The sequence below is a fragment of the Corvus cornix genome, chromosome 12, assembly GCF_000738735.6.
Source record: "Corvus cornix cornix isolate S_Up_H32 chromosome 12, ASM73873v5, whole genome shotgun sequence".
NCBI classification, from domain to species: domain Eukaryota; kingdom Metazoa; phylum Chordata; class Aves; order Passeriformes; family Corvidae; genus Corvus; species Corvus cornix.
Genome location: NC_046342.1, coordinates 6,881,603 through 6,903,108, shown reverse-complemented (window position 1 = coordinate 6,903,108; position 21,506 = coordinate 6,881,603). Strand labels below are relative to the sequence as shown.

Here is a 21,506-nt window from a genome sequence, read left to right as displayed (position 1 = left end):
CTCCCAGATTTTTTTTCTGTAAGCTGGGGAAGTGTAACAAAGTGAGTATTGCTGGGTAACCTACCCAAGAGCTTCCCAAGACTGTATGGAAAATTTATTTAGATGTTTCAGGGTATTTTAGTCAAATTTTCCTAATCATTTCCAGAGATCTGTGTCCAGGGAAGTAGTAATCCCTTTTGCACATGAATACTCTAAATGCTTTATTTTTTTGTGGGTAACAGCAACCATTCATAAAAGAATTGCATGATGTGATGCTGTAGAATGATACCCTATTCCATGCATTCCCTCCCATTCTTAAAACATTGCAATATGAATTTAACCTTTGGAACTTCTTGGTGAAAAATTATTAGTAAAAGGACTCCCAAGTATAATAAAATTATTACACAGTTTTATTTTGAAGAACATTTTGCATTTGTTTTAATACAAAATGATGTAGGTCAAGAAATAATTTACAAACCTTTAAGATCTTATCCTGGCATTTGAAATAAGAATTATTTCAGAGGAAGTCTGTAAGCTATTCATAGGAAACTGTCATTATGTACAAAATGTTTATTGACATGTTTTAAACATCACATTTGTAAAAATGTGAACTGGATTGCTATCTAGCATATGAACTACAGGTAAAACCTGATAAGATAACTTGTTAGAACAAGTCATTGTTATCCAGTGCTAACAAAATAGACAGTAGCTTTCAGTGTGTTTTAATTATCCTCCAAGGTCATTTCAGCCTCAAAGACATTTCAGGGTTTTACTGCATTGTGAACAATATCGAAGCCCTCTCTTGATTGCATAAAAATAAATCTTTGAAATAGTACACATAGAACAACAGAAAGGTAGAGGCAATAAAATAATACATTTTTTATACCAAGGTTTTTGGTTCTGTGTAGAATCATATGATCACATTTCTTCTCTTTCCAAGCAGAGAAAGTAGTACTGAAGAAAAGCATTTTCATTCACCTGTGAAGTATTTTCTGCCCAAGGTGTTTCCTGTGTCAAATTAGGGTATGCAGGTATTACACTTTGTCAAAACTAATTGTCTCGTGACCAGGAATACTTGATACAGGCATGAACTTGCCAAAGTTTCTGGGGTTTGGGGTTTTTTTGCATGGGATTATTAAAAAAATAAAATTAGACCTTACTTTTCAGTCAAAAAAAAAAAAAAAAAAAAAGTTGAAATTAGTTTAAATTTTTTACCTTTCCAAATATAAGACTGTGAGTAGTCAATGGTGCATCCCTTATGCAGAGAGATTATTTTGTCTCAATTATTTTAAAAAAAAAAAATCTGTTCTGTTGCCAAGTTCAAACTTGACACTTTATCCCAAAAAGAGATTTACATTAAGAGGTGGCTCTATTTAAATATTTACGCTATAGATCTATATATTCCAAGTAAAAATACTTCTATCTAGAATTCTGTGGAGAGTTACAATAATTAGGGTCCATAAATATTGCTGCAGTTCAATTACGGTACAATAATTACAAAATATAGAACATCTCTTTACAAATACAAATCATTGTATATTACAATTAATTTACAATATTTTCTACTATATAATTTTTAGCAAACTATCTTATCTAATTCTACTATAACCTGGTTGCAAGTGCATTAGTAAGAATGCAATTATTCCAGTATATTTTGCCCTTAACGTGATAGTCATAAAACAGACCATCTGAATGATATTTTCCTATGTAAACTGATGTTACATATGATGGATTATTCTTTATATAACAACTTCTTCCAATGATCTCTAACAGGTAGAGCATGACAAACTGTATTTTAGAAGAGCATTAAGAAAGGAAATCAGGAGGCAAGTTTGAAAACAATGTTAGAATGGATATGCAATGGGTAGCTGATATGCTTTGAGCACTGAGGTAATGACATTATTGGTTGTCATCACTCATCTCATGTTGCTGTTTCCCACACAATACTGTGCCAGACCTATACAGACATTGTCACTGACAAAATCCTGCTCCACTAGGAAGGACAGCAGCACAAGGTTGAAAGACAGGCAAGATAGTACACCTCAGAATCCTGCTCTAGCCCTCAAAAAACTGATTGTCACAATCTGCTTAGTTTCAAAATAACCTTATTCCTACAGAGGAACTGAAGATTCTGTGGGAGGAGACTTGACCTACTGCAGCTCTGATCACATTTCGGCAACCTGGAGATAATAAATTTATTAGTTATGGCTTCCTTGAGGTGCAACATCACTCGTACAAAACTTGGATTGGTTATTCACTCCAGCTAGTGCCTAGCATCTTGAAACTATGAGGCACTTTTTCTGTTATTAGAACATTTTCCTTGCTAAATACTATAAGCTTGTGATGCATATCATTTCATCAGCTAAGTCTTCTTCGTATCGTCCCGTTTCTGGTTCTTCGTCACTGTAGCCAGGACCAAAATCTTGAAGTTCGTAATCTTGTCTGCTTAAAATAGGAAACATATCCCCATTGGTCCCATTGCTGATATTTCCATTGAGAAGATTACTTGCTGCACTCTCCATCTCATCAATAGTCATGTCACATGCATCAGCAATCTCGTGTTTTGTAGCCGAAACAAATTTAGGGTCCTTTGCATACCTTCCCAGGCCTTCAGATATAAGTACCTGGCACATGGAGAGGAGAGAGTGAGAATTTCAGTGGAATTACAGAACAGACAGATTACAACATTGCTTATTCATGGAAAACACTAGAAACCCCCTGCTGAATCACTGGAGCAACCCACTGCCAAACTGTACAGGTAAAGAACAATTAAATCAACAAAGAAAAATCTCCAAAGTACACCATGATGTGTGAAATGTAAGTGGTGCTGCAGTGCATCTGACACTTCTCCTTGGAAATTTGGCAGTAGTCTTTGCTGAACATCAATCATCAGGCTGATACACTAAAGACAACAGTTAATACATCTCAGATGGTGCAGTTAGAACAATTGCCTGGAATACAGAATTTTATATGTTCTCAGTACTTTAGAGGACATGGAAAAGAGATGTTGAATTCCCACCTGCAAAAACGTAACAAAATCTGTTGTTTAGCTCAGAGCAATGGAAAGTAAATGATAGATAGAAGCTACAACAGTAACTATGATTCAGAAATGCTGCACACACTTTTTCTTCAAATCTTTTGTAATATAAAAGGGAATTCTTAACATTCTTTTAGTACACCTACAAATCAATCCTTGCAGTTGTTATTCTCCTCTCTGCATTTAGTACCCTGATTCACAGAGTTTTTGATCTTTTATTCTGATTACTGCAAAAATGGGGATTTATGTCTATAGAAACAGCAGAGAGAAAAGGCATATACATCATCTCTTCCTTATTGCCATTGTGGAAAGATACTTCAGAACTGATCCTCATCTAGAAAACTTAAATTTCAAAATTCTGAAGTATCTTTAGTTGTCTGTTCAATCTCTCACTAATGTGAAGATTTGGATTCAGTAGAAATCCTTTACTACATGACAGCTATGAATAAATTCCCCTCTTTACCTAAAACAACTTTGTGGCTATAAAACTAAAAATTTCAGAGCATTTTCAGAGAGCTGATGTGAATTGAATTACATGTTTTTACAAGCTAACCCCAAAACAGCACAGACAGACACTCCTGGCTCCTTCAGAGGTTCCTGCAGCACTCACCGCTTCCACCAGGCTGTCTGCACTCCTCTGCTTGTCGCTGTGTTTATGCCTAAAGTCATTGGGGACGGTCAGGTTGGCTGGTGTGAATGTCCGGTAGGAAATGTCGGGGTCATCCGTGTACCAGGAGCTCCTGTGCAAGGAAGGCAGGCTGCCATTCATGTGCTCTGTGGAGTCAGCCCTGTCCACCTGGATCAGAGGGGTGTAATAGGGGGAACGGTCCCTGTTGGGAGGCGTGGCAGGTGGGGTGGCCCAGGAACGCGTCGAACGACTCGGTGAATGTTTATGAGCTTTGCTGGAATCCAGACCTGCGACAGCCATGACCTGGTAAAGGGAAGGATTTTAGAAGTTAGTGATTTCAAATGCTCAGTTATACTCATTTCTCACTTCAGCAGTTAGCTCACACCAATTTTTCAAGCAGAAGCTGTGCAAAGTTAACATTTTGTGATGTGTAGTAGCCATGTAAAAAAGGAACAGGACTGAAATTGGCAAATTGACAGGACAAAATGGTATTTTTTCCATTTTACTCATTTTGCTTATACAATATAATAAAGAAAACAAAGTATAGAAATATTTCCTCTGTCCAGAACAGGATAGGAAGCTGTCAGCATTTTCCAAGGTGGGCACTGAGCCTCAGAAGGTGTGTATGTTGTACTTGCAAATTGTCACAACTGGAGTTGAGATAGGCAAAGATTAATAGCAGCTGCTGTATTATGCAGTCCTGGTCAAAATTCCTTAGGGCATGGTGACTTTTTGTGGACACTCAGAGAGTCACAGGCTCATTCTGTTTTGTACAAGGTCGACGTTTGAGAAGGTTGCTCTCTAGCAACAAATACACCGGTACTGCTTCAAACAACAGTGAAAGCCAGGAGTGCAGTATAGAGGCTGGAAAGATGTAACTCACTTGTAGTTAAGGAAGAGTTGGTGTTTACCTGCTGTTGCATTAAGTGAAGTGGCAAAGCTGTGCGATGGTGAAAATTAGGAGAGAGTGGGATGTCGTCTTGGCTACTTTGTCGGCGGAGGCATTCGAAATTAAAGGAAGATCGTCTGTGTGCTAAAGGGAAACCATAAATTCATTAGAAAAACAAAATATTTTTCCTCAAATTCTATTATTTCCAGAATTCCAGTGTGTGTCAACTATGATACAAATAAAAACAGATCCTCCCGTAAGAAACAAGTTGTGCTAACAGAAGCAAGCAGCTGGTTATAAGATAAAGGATAGCTTAATCACATAAGCAAAAGCAGGCCTAGGTAGAAATCATAGAAGCAACTAAAATGACAGAATTTAAAGCTGCTGTTTCAGAAAACAAGCTTGTGTGATGCAGCTGACTGGTTCAAACACTCAGCTGCAGAGTTTTGCCATAAACTGCTGTGAGTTTCTTCTTTCTTCCCCACGGTTTCAAATTCTTGATTCTAATGAACCAGATTTCCCAAAGGAAATATGAAATTCCCAGTTCCTTGGAAGCAATGTGCAATATGTAAAATCACATCCAAGTCAACTCAAGTTGTCAATCCCTGATGTTTATTCTGTTGCTCAGGACAGTGATCAGCCATGGTGTCTGTTCTGCTGTTATGTATTATTCATGACAGAAAGGAAAAAGTAGAAATCTGAACTGAATCAAGATGTTTGGCTGATCTTGTTGAAAGCCTGCAGAATGATGGGAAGCATGCACAGAGAGCCTGGATGCTGAACTGCAGCTGGAATCCAGATCCACCCTCACAGCTGCAAGCATCGGAGTGGGACACTGGAGAGAACCTGACTGTACCTGTGTACTAGTGTTAAGTGCCATAGACTTATGGCACCCCACAGTTATCATCACAGACACTTCATGTTGGATACTAACAATCAAAGAGCCACTGAACTAAAATAGGCACCTCCACGAGGTGATTTGGTCCAACTAAAGCAAACTTTGTCTCTCTCCCTTGTCTCTATGGTAAATCCAAACACAGGAATGTAAGCCTTAGCTCCTGATCCTGGTATGCCAAGTGTCCCAATACCAAAGTGAACAAAAAGCTACCCAAAAAGTCCCTTCATCCAAAACAAGATGTTTCTTTGCACATGCTTCTCTGCAGAGAAGAGGCTGAAAGAAAATCTCAATCATTCCTCAGTATACTTCTGGAAGCTGCTCAAATACTGTGGTGACGAGTTTGGTATAAAAACATCCAGAAAGCTTGACATGGAACTCAATGACATGGAACTCAATTTACTGACTGCAGAACTCAGCCAAGGCACTGGATGTTATGTTCACTTGGACTGAATCAGATGCTAGCAGGAACTGTTCAGTGCATTGCTACACATCCTTTTTTTCTTTTTTCTCTCTCCTTTATTTATGTGAGAAGATCAAGGCTTCTTCCCCAGGCCAAATAGCCCATACACTAGTTACAAATAATAGGTTTGAGATTCTTTTAAAATCTGCTGAGATGCTGAGCTGCTGAAATCTCTCAACTCTTTTCCTGAATATTAAATAAATGGTTATGACAGGGGGTATGACACTGATTGCTCTTGTGACATTACACTGGTGAAAGTCAAGGGCTTCCTAAATTACCCTTATGCAAATTAGATCAGAACTAGTTCCTCTTATCCTAGGTAATCAGATACTCTCTTATCTAGTACCTTTATCTAGTCTCCTTTAGGTGAGATAAAAAGCGTAACTTCCTCTAAATGAATGACTGCCAAACACTCATTAAAACTTCATCTCCAAGACTGCAGTTAGAGGAAACCTTCAACCCTCCACTTGAAGCGCTTTCATGGGCAGACCTGAGACAATTTTTATATGAAAGTTTTTCTCCTGCAATCTATAGAATGGATGTACAAAGCATCTATCTATTTCTTTGGCTTAAAATTCCTCTGCTATCAGAAAAGCTTGTAGAAAGCTGCACAGGGGGTCTTCTTTCATAGTCTCTCCTTCATCTGATGTCTTTTCCTTCTGCTACTGAAAGACAGCCAGCAGCTTTCTGTACCCTTCACTATTGTTTATCTGAGTTATTTACTTTCTGTGGTGCAAGACTCATTCTGCTTTTTCCCCTGTGCTCCTGAAGGTCAGAAAGCCAAACAGCAGAGAGCATTGCTGGTCTTGTCATAAGGAGTTGAGTGCCTACAGTGTGGATCCAATATTGGCTGTATTGCTGGAGAATGTTACCTTTATTATATAATAATATATTTTGCTGCTGCCCTTTACCACAGCTTTCTGTACCTTTAAACAGTCTGAAACTGTACATCAGATATAAAATTCTCTCAATAGACTTGAGAATGTCTGAGACAAGAAAAAGCCTTAAAAAGAGGTTGCTTTTGCACTTCTAGTGCCACCCCAAGTACTTCCTCTCTGTGAAGTGTCAGAGGTCAAAGACCAAAATCCAAGAATTTTGAGTCTGTGCCTAGTTTCACCAGAGGATTAGCACTGCTAATCTCTGCAGTATGGCCTGGAACATACAAAGACAGAATTACAAGATAAGAACCATGACAGCTTCTAGAAATGCAGACGAAGCAATATTGTTCTTGAGATAAGGAAAAACCAAGGGAAAGATCTAAGGAAGAGAAGAAATGAAAATTAAAGAAATAGGAAGAAACATTTGTTGACAATGCTAATTGTATCTATAAATCGAAACATTTTCTCCCTCAGAAAAAACACAGAATTTTAAGCACTGTTCCTGAGATAGCAGAACAAAGTACCAACGTGAATCTGAAATAAGATGCTTAAAATCCAAGTTAAAAAGAAGCATTTTTAAGCTGGAATCTGTCTGAATGCATTTAAATTATTTTAGAGTTGCAAACAAATTGTCCTTAATGTACTTACGTGGTGGTGTTGGAGGTAGCAGCCGTCTCCTAGGAGATCTTTTTGTATCGTAACAGAGCTGTGAATCATCTTCCTCAAAAAAACCATGTGGGTGATGGTAACCTTTTGGTCTCTCAAAATCTGACTCATGGCAGTGATATCTACAGTGGTAATCATATCTATGTCTGCATTAAAAAACAATAAAGAAAATATTTTTTCAGGGAGTTTTTGTAAATGGGTGTATTCGTTTCCTTCTAAAAGATTTTCAAGTCTACTCTTTCTCCAGCAAGATAATTAAACTCTGCATTCTATAATTGCACAACTCAAATTTAAAATCCAGTTTCTGTAGGATTTTGAGATAGTGGGCATATACTTTTGTGCTAGTACAGTTACAGAGTCAATTCCCAGGTAAAATTTTTAATCAAATTGTATTTTCAATTAATTTATTCTTACCAGTGCAGGAAAAATGCAACATCTCAGTTGCACACTGCTTAAAAAAATAAATACTCTACTCCTGCCATGCTCTCTTGAGAACCCTGGGTGAGGTGCAGGAGCACAGAAGCTCAGAATGGATTTAAGCCTCTTACATTTTGGATATTCTCGTGTTTAAAATCAGATCTTGGAAGGGTGTTACTTGATGCTAACTATCATACAAAAAAGTTAATGACCTGAGAATTCTGTAAAATTTAGCTTTCATGCAAATCTCAGCTTATATGCAAACCAACAAGATGCAGATTAGGGTGCCAATCTTGCCAGAATTCAGCTGGTGAATGTAGTCCATATAGCAGGAGATGGAGGAGGAGAATTAAGCATGTCTGGCACTTGAGCATATGCACTTACAGATCTAAGATAGAACAGCAATAAATTCCTCTACTTCTGGTCTGGACTTGTAAACAAAAAAAATATGAAGTGAAAAAAAGTGAGGATTATTTTTGAGATGTTACTGAATTTATTCCATAGAAGGGAAACATTCCATCTTTGGAACACTCTCCATTCCTACTCATTTCACATTTCAGCAGTTGCAGAGTATTAATTTCATTAGAGAATTTGCAGTGTGAGCGTGCCTAGTGAAGCCTTTACATCTATGTACCTAAAATACTGAAATATTTTTGCATGTTATTTCATCTAACAAATATTTTTATTTAACAACAACATTTTATTTCACAAATTTCCTCACCTGTTTCCTGACAACATACTGTCATCTTCATAATATTCTTCTCCACTATAATACTCCTGCTCTCCCAGATAATGATCATCATTGCAATAGTCTTGGACTTCATGTTCTTCCCGGCGAATAGTAGGTCGGCGCACATCACCAGTGTCAGATCTGTAAGTAGCAAACAAATAGGGTTGGGTTTTTTCTATTTATATCAATTATGTGTTTTTTGTTTTATACACAGTTATTTTAATGTGCTTCAAAGGAGGAAACAAAAAGACAAGCATTAACAACTCTCTAGTTCAGAAAGCGGTGTTACAGTAGTGCCGAGCACTGCAGTTCAGAACGTGAGTGATGTATCTGTTTCTTAAAGATGGCCTTCCTTTATCTCCTTTTGGTACAATAGGAAAACAATAAAAGGATACCCAGTGAAGTCAAATACATTCAAGATGTTTTCACATGATTACATTCAGCCATTTGGAAAAAAACAGCCTCTCTCCAATGCCTGAAGCTTGCCAAATGGCTCAAATACTAGGAAGTTCTCACTGAGGTATTCAAAGAAAACAATCTGAAATGGATATTCAAATCTAGACATTAAAACCACCACTGAACGTCCATTTACCAATGCACTTCAATTAAAACAACAGATCCTATTTTTTAAAAGTTGTCTTAGAAAATATTCAGACATAAGACCAGAAAAGATTGTGGGTCCTCTGTAAAAGGAACTGTACACATTAACATTTATCAAAGCTAACACCAGTGGTTTTTGCAGTCTTGACAAGTAAATTTTTAACAAGGTCTACAATCAGGTGTGATCTTTAGCCTGTTGAAAACTGCAGAAACCTGCCTGGACTTTCAAAAGGGCTTGAATAATTTTGAACTTTACCAGAAGTTTGTCCTTTTAGAACAGGCAGTGAAAAATTATATCTAAAAATAGTCACTTAAGCTACCAAGCATATGCATTGTGGTACAGATAATTCAGAAAAGAAAAAGGAAAGAAGAAAAAAAGAAAGAAGAAAAACTCCTCTGCCCTCTTCAATTATGCCAGAACAGTATCAACTCACCTAATATATGTTTCATAGTACCGTGTTCTATCCAGGTAGGCCATGAAAATGAGAAAAATATTTTTAGAACAAGTCATTTAGAGAAATTCTTTGGTGATTACAATGTCTGTGCTGTAACTAATGATTTCACTTTAAGGAAAACTGCTGCTTTCAAACCCCAGTGAAGTTTTATGCGTCTCCCGTTCATTAGAGCTAGATTTTAAATACAGTTCATACACCAGTAGGCAACAGAAATGAAGATTCAAATTAATTTCACTTAGCTTAATTTTCCTACAGTGTATTTATAAATTCATTTAAAAGCAAAGACATATTTGTGAGTTTACCTCCTACTGCTTGGCCTTCTACGCTTCTCGTGGTCAGTCCTGGAGTGTGAACGGTAACCGTTTTCAGATCGACGCTCACGATTTCCAAAACTTGTGTGTTTTCCATGGACTTTGGACACGTTGGCATTATTGAGATTGGCATTTGTTGAGTTCGGAACATGCTTTCCTACTGAGTTGTGATTGTGATGGTTGTGGTACACAGAGTTTCCTGCCTGATGATACATGTTTTTCTCAGTATCACTTGCAGAGGGAATTGAAGGCCGCTGGACATGTAAGGGACGGTGTGTGGTGTTGATTTGCTGAAATGAATCTCGTCTGTCACTGCTAATGTGGTTTATGTGGTTGCCAAAGAGGGCACCATTCCTCTGTTTTAGGGGAAGAGAAAGAAAAAATTATATCAGATACCTTACCAGAACGTACTCTTGACAGTGACAACTAACTTTTCTCTCCTACATGCATAGAAAAGTAGCAATTCAAGTAACCTGTGATTTTTCTTTCTAATTTTATGATGCTTCAGATGGGATCTCCTGAAGTGACAAAGATGTGATTGTGGTGATGACAATATTGTATTTCAGAGTCAAATCAACAGTATGCTGTGATCATTATTCTTTTCCACACAACTAAAAGTGACATATCCAGCTTTCTCCACATTTTATTACACAGGAGAAACCTAGATTCCCGTACATGAACATGCACCAGCTTCCTCAGGAAGAGACGTGTTTGCTTAATCTTTGGGAACACTGTGGTGGAGTTCTCTCCTGCTCTCCCGGAGCACTAGTTTGCAACAGGCGTCACTCAGACAGGATGGAGTGCCATGCAACAGCTTGCAAGCAAATCCCAGGTAGGGAACATTCAGCTCCAGTGCTTCCATTCTTTCTTCTCACAGAGGTACAAGAAAGAGTAGTTTCTGTTTATCAGCCCTGGGAGTGTAATGGATGGTGAAAGAGGGGATGAGGTGCTAAGTTATGACTATGACATGCAGCTCTCTTTGACACCTGACCCAGGTTAGGGAGCCTCCCTGTCTAGCCAGGTGTGGGTCCTGGATGACAGCAGTCTGAGTTGCAGCTCAATCTAGAGAAGACAGGAGGTAATGATGGTTGGCAGAGAAATGCATCTACTGATGGCAGCTGGGGCACTGTCTCCAGTGCCACATCCTCCTTTTTGCAAAGGACAGTAGCAAGCTATGGGGCTTCTGCTGTAATTCCTACAGAAGCACGATTTTACATTCTGAAATGCTTGGGAAAAAATAAGTTTTCTTGCTGGCTGACAAATGGTTTGCAGACTGATTATAACACCAAATTTACATGTTCACCATTTAGGTCTAAATAGCATAAAGAGGAAAACTAATCTTTTTTTCTGATTGATTCTTATATATCCCTCATGGGATTGGAAATGGCATTTATATTTAGTTGAACTCTGTAACTGAACACATTCATTTTAAAATACGCAGCTCCGTGTCTCTTGTGGTTTGCTTGCATAGACTTTCATTCTCTTCTTCCTATCTACCACTGCAGAGGTTAAAACCAGTTTAAACCTTGCCACTATCAAAATTTGAGACAGTAAGGTTCATGCCTTCTATTAGGATTTGCTTAAGAAAAAGTGAGAATTAATGAGAAAGAATTAGGGGCAGGAGAACCACCCTGCAGGAACTGCTTCGTAAATTTATGAAGAAATGCAAGTGCCCTGATACTACCATTTTTATAGATTTATACATAGAATATACTTATTTATAAAATATTTATATTTCCTGATTTGAGGGGTTTAAAAGTATTATTATTATTCTATTATTTCATATTCAAGGATAAGGTCATTCTTTACTCTCATATTATACAAAAAACAATTCACATGGTTGTGTTCTGACATTACTTTATAAACATCTTCCTCCTCCTCTGGATTGTTTTCCTCTGGTTCATCATCTTGCAAGTCACAGGAAATAGCTCGGCGTATTTCTGGGCCAATATCATGAAGTGTCCTTAGTCCTGCCTAAATCAAGGACAATACCATAATACATTAGGAATGCAAACTCTTTTTCGCTCTTTAATTACAGGTGTTAAATTTATTTTAAAGGACAATTAACAGGTTTTGTATCCTGACATCCACAGAGGATGCATCCTGCTGTAAGTTCCTTTACTGTTATTAATAAAAGGTTAATAATAATTAATATTCCAGTACAACCCTGTTGAGGTGATCATGTCTTTATTATCACAGTGTAGACACTGACTAAAACACCACTGATGTTTATGGACCCCTATAGAAGAAAAATTAATCCTATTAAAAGGTATAACTAATCAGCAAGAACTATAATAAAATGCATTTCAATGAGATGTATATTTAATGTTCAAAACATGTTTGCAGCCTGTGTCAACAAAGAAAACACAAGGAGATCTTTGCTATAGCAACAGCAATTTTAGCAGCGCTCAGATGGAAAAGAAAGCAGTGAAATAATTCCAGCTCATCTGCACTGCACTGTGGTATGCAGAGATTTGGTTTAAAGTTTTAGTTTAGGACAGAAAACCATTGAGTTACAGCACCAGAGACTCAGTGTACATCGGTTCATATTCCTCTCAGGTTTGCTACCACAAGCAGAATTTAGGAGAAGGGATAATGCTGAAACTGTCCAGGACAGACCTGCACATCAGGGAGGAAAGAGATGTCATACCCATGCCAAGAACTCAGTGCTTTTGTAAAGGCCTGCCTTACTTCAAAAAAGAGATATTTTTCCCGATTTAACCCTGGCTGTTACAGTCTGAAGCAAGAAACACAGCCTCGTTCTTCCCAGCAACTTCTTTTATCTCCTCAAGGTTCAGAAAAAATCCAAAATGTTTTTGTTTAACCCTCTGCTACCACTACACTTACACTACTAAAAATCATGCACAGCATTTGGCTCCATTTTTGATTACGATCTAAAAACCTGATTTATTCTTTTTTAGCATTTTTGAAGGAGATATCAGGGCTGTACCGGCACAACACTGACATTGCATAGTCCTGTGGTAGCATGAGGATGTGTAGAGAATTTTGTGTGTTTCCAGAAGGAACTGAGGGACCTCAGAGGACTCCGAACATGGCTTGGTCTCATTCACGCTGTTTCGTTACACATTCCCAGGAGCACACTCAAAACTTCCACTCAAAACAGAAACAGCTGCTTTGCTGGGGAGAAAAATGGCATTTATGCAGTGTGGGCAATCAGAACCTGGAAAGGGATGAACCAAAAGGCTCCACTTCAGGTTTCAGTCACTCCAGTATTTCACTTCCTGAAAAAGGCGCCTGACTAATCATATTATCTACATCTATCTGGCAATCCAACTTTCTTCCTGAGGAATGAACTTTGAGAGCTATGCTATAATTGAACAAGGCTCTAAAAATCATTTACTAGTGAGTTAATATACAATAGTCATTTCATGAATACATTGGGAATGGTGGGAGTGCTTTCTCCCACTTCTTATGCTAATTGCTTAGTCAAAACCTCAGCAAGGTTGCTAATGTCATCATTTTTCAAGGTGCTAAAGGGAAGCAAAATTAACACTTTAAGGTACAGGTATTCAGAGGCTTCTATTTATTTAGCAGAAACGAAGGCAGTATTGATGTAGTAGAAGACTGCTAATATATTTCAGTTATTTGACCATTAGCAAGAAGAGCCACTTGCATTTCACACTCTCTACCTGCTTACTTTAGAGCAAAGACAACTAAAAAGAACAAAAAACCTCAACTGGCACTTTAACATTAAAAAAAACCTGAGGTTAGTATGAACAGAGTACAATTTGAAAACTACTAAAATAAGGGAATTAGCATCCAGAAAAATACCTGAATAGACCTACGCTACAGCACTGAACATAAGAGACACAGCAAAGTCTTGATTGTGCAGAGTTAGCCACGCTCGAGGAGCCCATCTCCTGGGGCTGAGGGCAGGAGACCCATCTCCAACGCTGGCTGCGTGCACTGCTCTACCACTGCACAAAAGCTCTGAGTTTTCAGCCAGCCCAGGCCGCCTTCAGCTGAGCCCTTCTGTGAACACAGCACTGTCAGAGAGCAGCATCAGACAAAATTTAACCCTGACAAAAACTACTTGCTCATATCCCTGTCTGCCAAATTGTGACAAAGTCCCACAAATATATGCCTGGAAGCTGAGAAAAGCCATGTGTTTGACAGCAACACACTGAATAGTAATTTAATTTTGATTACATTTCCAACTGCCTTCTGGCTTACTTCTTGGTGAATTACCCCTCCTTTACTCAAGAGAAAACAGGCAGCCTTTATCATCTCATCTCATCTCTCTCCAGTAATACTCATTTCCAAGTAACAGACCTCTTGCAGTTACACAGTCAACAGTGGAAGACAAAAACCTGGATGACCATATGCAAAGGTATATGTTAGCTACACTAAACCCAGCAGCTTTATTCACTCAGCCAGCACTGAAGCTCTCAAACAACACCAGTCTGCAGAATTGAAATACTCCTCAGTTTATTTGCTCTACTGGAACAACTTACAACAATTTTGTGAACTCTATCCTTAAAATGACTCCCATTTACTGTCTCGTTTTACCTGGTGCAAGCCAACAGCATTCTAAGTCATCTAAGAAACATTTTTATCACGGGAGCACAACAAAACAAGACAAATGCTCATGCTGAGCTCTTACTGATAAGACAATTCTTCATGAGATCAGTCAGCCACCACTAAAGTGAGACTGATGTAAAAACACAGGAATTGGTACTTTTATGTCAATAGGAAAATCCCTTCTTTGAACCACACAATGTCTTCTGTGAAGACTGAAGAGGCAGCATGGACTGATCAAACATTTGACTTTAACTTCAAGCACTTCAAAACCAAATCAAAGATCTCTTAAACAAAAGACCACACAAAATATCAAACCAACCTTCCCCACATCTCTTCTTTAATTTACAGGGAAGAAGAGTCCTTCAGACACACATTCCCTACATAATATTGCACATTTCAGTCTACCCAGCAAGAACCCTGGAGTCATTATAACACACAAGAGGGCAGTGGAAGCACTCCACGTCCTCCATTTGTGAGGTTTTAAAAACTTGTACATTTAAATCAGAGATAAAAGCAAAAGCAGAGCGGGTGGGACTGTTTGAAAAAAGAGAGTCTGGATAGTGATTTGTCTACCCTTGCCAGAGGTGTGCTTGTTTCTTTTTCACTAGGACTGCTGAAGTTCTTAGAAGGTGGTTATTACCCTCCATAGAACTTTGTAAGACTTTTAGTTATTACATACAGTGATTCAAGATGTGCCACATTCTTGAAGCATCAGGTTATAATGACTTTTAAAAAATAGTCAAATTTGAGTGTTATACAGGAATTACTTCCTCACAGTCCTTGAGAATGGCTCTAACTCTGTTCTACAAATTTCACTAAAAGTTTGCAAAAGAAGTTATTTCTTGTTCAGACACACTGTTTATCCAAAATTTATTTTTTGATTCCTTCCTTGCTTCATCTTCTTTCCATGTAGGTATGAGAAAGATGAGAAGTATCAGTCCAATGGTTACTTAGCAAAGCAGTGACACAGAGTGTTGAGCAACATAATTACATGAGAAACCCAAGCATGTCTTTAATTAGGCTTTCCCATAAATGCACAGAATGACTTCAGATGAACATGGTAATTCTGTGCAGCTGTGCTCTGGAGGGACAACAGCACCTGCAATGTTTTCAGGATGGAACAAGGCTGCTCACTGATACACCAGTGATGGGTCCTAAATAGCATCTCAAGAGACAATGACTGATGCCCCTGTCTCTGACACACCATTGAGGTGGTACAGATGTGTTTTCAAAAGCAGAAATAACAGAACTGTAGGAGTCCCTCACCCTCAGTGAGAAAAGACACCTGGACAGGTTGTTTAGATACATGCTTTAAGAGACTTGAAAGGCACCTCGCACCAAAACATTTGAAAGTTAAACATGTAAATATTTTGAAAAGACTGCTTTTAACAAATGCCAAATAGATTTTAAATCAACTTTCCACATCTACAGCATGCATAAAAGAGTAACACTATTTTAGATATATGTCTTATATTAAGAAATCCGTGTATAATTCAAGACTCCAGTCATGATTTTCAGAAAAACATTCAAATGCTTATAAATACTGGAACTACAAAAAGATCATTTTCCCTGTACCTAAACTCAGTCCAAAATCATTTTAAGGTATGGTCCAACCTACATATAGCTGCAGTTTAAGCTTAGTTTAAGAAGTGCAAGCACAATACCCTTATTTAAAAAATATCATTGTCACCTACACTATTTCCAGTCAGTAAAATACCCAGTGGTCCCTCTTTTGAGGCATCTTAGAGTGATACCAGGAATTGGAAGACACTGGCAAGCTTTGCTTCACAGACTTTAGAACAATGATGTATATTTATGTATATTGCTATATAAACTCACTAGAACTGGAAAAAAGCACAAACGTTAATTCTAAATACTTAGGTTTTCAGAGCTTCACAATCCTGGAAGCCTATGACTCTAAAAACATTCATGTCAACCATTAGATTTATAGGTAAAGAGCATGTTTTTACTATCTGCTTATTTTAGAGCAAAGAAAACTACAAAGAGTAAAAAACCTCAGAGATACACTGTCACTTTAACATAAAAATAAACTGAGGTTAGTAGGAACAGAATACAATCACAGAACTACTTACAAAAGGAAACAAGCATGCAGAAAAATAGCTGAATAACCTACACTATAGCAGTGGACATAAGAGACATAGTAGTCAAGCCTTGATTGTCCAGAGTTATCCATCCTGGCAGAGCCCAGCTCCCAGCGCTGAATGCACTGCGCTGCAGCTGCACAAAAGCTCTGAGCTCTCAGCCAGCCCAGGCTGCCTTCGAGCTGAGCCCTTCTGTGAACACCACATGAACATGGGAGCACAATTAAATGGAACTTGAGCAACAAATTAACCCCTCAGCTGATGCCTACCAGAGAGTTTGGCTTTTTCCCTTTTCTATTACTGTTTACTGCAGGGTTAATAAGACTTGTAACATTTGCAGAGAGAAAAAAGCATAATTGGTTTAATCTGAAACATGTTTCCAAAATCAGGTTCAGCTCTATAAATCAGTGCTTTTGTGTACCTGGCATGTGAAAGAAAATATCCTTTAATTTTTGTTTGTGTGTACTAACAAAGAGAGCTACACATAAATAAGTATGAAATACAGATGCATTCCATAGTTTACAGTAAGTATTTTCCGTAGGAAAAATTGTGTGTAATTAGTTCATTCCCTCTTTGTGCTAGATGAAAGTAATTAAAATTGTTCATGCTTCACTTAACATCTGTTTTACTAGCAATGTGACCACTGTTTGGCTCAATACAAGTTTCCATCATTACACAAAGACAACTCCTTCTGACCCAGAAAATGTATTGGTTGTCACTGCAAGTATCAGTCAATAGCACAAGAAAGGCAGTGGAAGCCCTCTTTTCTGGTGGCCTCAGGGCATGTATAACACCACAAAAATGACCTAAACATCTGACTCAAACTGGTCACCCATTTCATTTCATTTCATTTCATTTCATTTCATTTCATTTCATTTCATTTCATTTCATTTCATTTCATTTCCTCTTGTTCTCTTACCTTCATAAGGGGGTGAATTCCCCCAGGGCTGCAGAAGACAAATTGTGGGGTTCCAAGTCATGTTGTTATTGCAGCTCTAAAGATGCTTTTGGTGACAGTATGGAAGTTTAGACAAACTGCTGTTGGTTATCGTTTGAAGTGTCCTTTTCTGAGTGAGGGGGAATTTGGAATTTCATGGCAGAAAGACTTCCTTGGCTTAACAGCCTGAGCAGAAAATCAGTCCCCTGAGATGCTCTTCACTTTCTAAGCTGCTTCCTCCTCTCTGACACGTACCCAAACAGCAGCCTGGGTTAGGCTAACAGCAAATGCTACACCCTTGAGGAAAACCTGAGCTCTACAGAATAAAAAAAACCCTGAATGAAGTTACTGCGGAGTAAGAAGAGGAATTCCTGCCTGCTGCATGCTCTGGCACACACGAAGCAAATCTAGTTTAGCAGGGAGCTCTGCTCTAGTTTTCTAACTCAACCCAAACTTCCATTGTTTCTTCTTCTGTACCAAACACATCTCAAATCCAGTGTCAGAAGAAGCTGCTTCCTTTATTGCAGTTGGGTGGAGGTTCTGGCCCCTAAACATGAGGGGGCTGCCAGGGACATTCATGTGACACAGTTCACAAGTTTTGGTTTCATATTACCAAACAAAACTCAGGCAAAGGATGCAAGTTTCAGTTCAATGTGTTAAAATGCCTAAGTCTTAATGACAAAAAACCCTATTCTGTATATTCTAGTGTTCATTCACCCTGAAAACAAATGCTCTCTGTGTGTGTCTCTGAAGATAACATCTTCTAAGAACAGTATTTTTACACATGTTCCTTGGTCAGTCTGCCTTCCTGAGTCCACAGACTGAATCTTTACCTAAGCAATGTGGTTTCCAAGGGAAGATTTATTCCCACACTTGGTGAAACAGAACTTATTAACACAACTACTGTAGGCCACCAGAAAGCCTCACTGGACTTTCCTGAGCTCACAGAATTTTACTCTCTGTAATGCAATTCTCTTCAGCTAACTAAAGACAGTGTGGATGGTTCCCTGTCTTTCATACTACACTTTTTCTGGAAGTGCTTTTCTTGCTGAAAACATTACTTTATGTGACCTTGAATTCTAGTTGTGGTATTGTGGAGATTTTCCTTTGCAGTTTCTAAAAACTTTTTTATTTTGTATGTAAAAGTTCTTAAATTATTCCACATCTTTTCTGCCTATGTTAACATAAGTCATTCCATCAATGAGACAACAGCATAAGAAGTACATGTTTTTAAAAGTTTTAGGTAAAAGCAAGGCATTCAACTTAATATCCTAGATTATAACTAAAGGACTAGTTTAAAAAAAAAAAAGGTAAGTGTAATTCCCTTGGAAAAACTGGGCCTTAGGCCATTTGACAGCTACAGGGTCTCCCTTCAATATCTTCAAAATACTGAATGAAATTATTGTAAAAAAACCCAGCCTTCAAAACCCCAACAAAATACCACATAAGCGTGAGGAATAAGAGGGCAAAGAAGTGATCTATGCTAAAAAAAGGCTGTTGCAGTCTCATAAAACAAGGAAAATTGCAACATGCATTAATTTTTTCTCAATAGTTGTCCTTAGAATTAAAACACAGTGAATAAAAACACATTCTGTGACAAGGAGCCTTCTGTCTCACAGGGGCTGTTTACTCTCTGAAGGCAGGAAAGTGTGACATGGCCAGCTGTAAGAATCAGCAGGATTATAAAACTGTAACTCACCTTATGCTTCACTCAAAGGTTAGGAAGGGACTTTAAATCTTGATAGCAGGTTGTTTTCTTCCTCTCTCGCAAAAAAAAAGGAGATAAGGAAAGCCAGGCTAAATAATGCAGGAACTGCAGGGTTTATTAGATCCTTAGGAACCATGTTCTTCACTAATTAACTAGTTCATTCACCCCAGGAGAAAGCCACAGATATCAGCAGAAGTACAGGAGCATTTATGGCTCATATGGCTTTTGACACAAATTGGAACAGGTGACCTTGCTTTTATCTGCTGGTTTGCCTAAGGACTTTGCAGCATGACAACTGTTCTGCAGTGGGGTGAGATGCAAACTAGAATATGAAAATACTGTTGCTCTCGTTCTTTACAAATAGAAGAATCAGATAGCTGGAAAGATCTTATTAGCCTCGTAAAAGTACTTTCCTCATCTTATCTAAAGCTCTAAGCAAGCAATTCCTAGTATAGAAAGGTTCTGAATGACAGAGCTCAAAAAATTGCAGCCAGATGTAGTTCAGTTTCTGCTGCTCTCATGTCCAGCAGTTCAGAAAGCAGGGGCTGTTTGCAGTGGTATTACCTTGACTACCAGATGCTGTAAAATCTTATCTAGTTAGACAAACTTAATAGAAAACTGCTGCTGAAGTAACATGCCCACTCTGATTATAGGAAGCTTCTAATCTCAAAAAGAAAATTCTCAAAACAATAGAAAAGGTAAACACAGCCAAAAATAAAGGTCCTGTATTTACTGTCAGATTTCAGTGTCAGGAACTCAGGTGTAGCTGAGGATAATTTTCCCCTCCAGAGAGAAGGCTGAAAAATTCTTTTTCTGTTGTGTATCATCTCTTCCACTCATGTCTTCATAACAAAGTCAGGTGCTGCAATATTGAATGTGCTGCATGTTTGATTAATTAATGCTGGGGCAGCTCTGCTATACTGACATAACAGTCACCACAGCTTTCCTGAAAAACTGGATGACTGAGTGATACTGCACATTTCTGCTTTTCTTAGTATATTGCTTACCAGAGAGATATGCAAACATTAGTTCACCTAGAGTGTTTAAGGGAATAAACGGAAAAACAGCTACTGACTCTCCAAGAAATAATATTTTCATAGGTACAAGCTTTTCACAGACCATCCAACAAAATTTCTATAGTTGAGACACAGGCTGGATCATATACCCATAATTTATGCTACCAGAAATGGTTGATAAGAACAAAGGCTTTTGAAAACATTGAAATTTTACAAGCATTTAAGCTTTGGACAAAGCATGGAATAGCAGGCTGAAAATGGAGACACCTGATTTTCATACTTTATAAGGCCAAAAAGATTCTCTGTGATCATTTATACTAAATTCCATATAAAATATCCCACAGGACTATTCTCAGGGTCATTGACCAGAAGAAATCAGTTCCTTGTTGAAGCAGAACATCTCTTTTAGAAAGATATCCAGCTCTATTTTAAAGCTGTCTCCTCATATAATTAATTATTCTAACTAACAAAGCACTGTGACTTTGAATTTGATGTGCTGTCGCTTCCAGTTTAAAATTATATTATTCACTTATATACTGGACTGGGACTTTTTTCCAACCACAGGTTTTACGTCTCTTTGAAACAGTATTTCCATTTTATTTGAAAAATCAAGTTGGGTTTCTACTGATCTGTTAGAAAGACAAAAGCAGAAAAGAGGGAAATGGGGAAAAAGAAAGCAAAAATCTTCCCATCTACTGGCCTGGCTCATATTAATACCAGGGGAGCATTGTTGTAATCAGACAAAAAGTTCCATGTCTCAAATCCCATAGGCCTTTGCAGATTTCTAGCAGAGATTCATGGTCATTTTTTAAGCTGTTTTGAATTGAAAAATATTTGCCTAAGGAGAGAGGAAGAGCTGAGTCTTTCCAGTTCCATGTTGCCCTCCGTCTTTGTCACTGAACAGGAAGCAGAGTCGGATAATAAACAACAGAGAAAGCTCACATTTGACAACTCAGTGGTTTTCTCTACATTGTTATGTGTGCAGCTTCAAAAACACAAGAGGAAACCTGCAATACTGAGGCTCAAAACTAGCTTAGCCCTCCTTATGCTCAAATGATTCTGCAATAAAGAAGTCTGAAAAGTCCTTCCTAAAAATCCAACATCTTTCACTTCCCTCTCAACTGTTTGCAGCCTTTTTATCAGTTTCATTACCAATAATTTTCTCTTCTTTTGTGTATGTAAATACAATTCACACAACCCTGGCAAGCCATGGGGGCACAAATAAATAGCAAGAATTGTGGTGAATCTTTCCC

The 21,506-nt window shown here is 38.1% G+C and overlaps 1 protein-coding gene across 19 annotated transcripts in view; it reads right to left on the bottom strand.

Annotated features, from left to right (window-relative positions):
- Window positions 1–366: 366 nt before the first annotated feature.
- The window catches only part of CACNA1D (calcium voltage-gated channel subunit alpha1 D), a 172,101-nt gene continuing 150,961 nt past the window's right edge, over window positions 367–21,506 (bottom strand). For 16 of the 19 annotated variants that reach the window (XM_039558772.1, XM_039558789.1, XM_039558790.1 and 13 more), the window contains 8 exons: window positions 11,806–11,922; window positions 9,940–10,304; window positions 9,617–9,643; window positions 8,574–8,723; window positions 7,418–7,581; window positions 4,556–4,677; window positions 3,627–3,947; window positions 367–2,603 (listed from right to left, as the gene is read on the bottom strand). In XM_039558772.1, the coding sequence (XP_039414706.1) occupies window positions 2,310–2,603; window positions 3,627–3,947; window positions 4,556–4,677; window positions 7,418–7,581; window positions 8,574–8,723; window positions 9,617–9,643; window positions 9,940–10,304; window positions 11,806–11,922 (1,560 nt within the window). In that variant the 3' untranslated portion in view covers window positions 367–2,309. The remainder of the gene's footprint in view (window positions 2,604–3,626; window positions 3,948–4,555; window positions 4,678–7,417; window positions 7,582–8,573; window positions 8,724–9,616; window positions 9,644–9,939; window positions 10,305–11,805; window positions 11,923–21,506) is intronic. The other 3 variants (XM_039558786.1, XM_039558775.1, XM_039558781.1) reach the window with 2 other exon arrangements.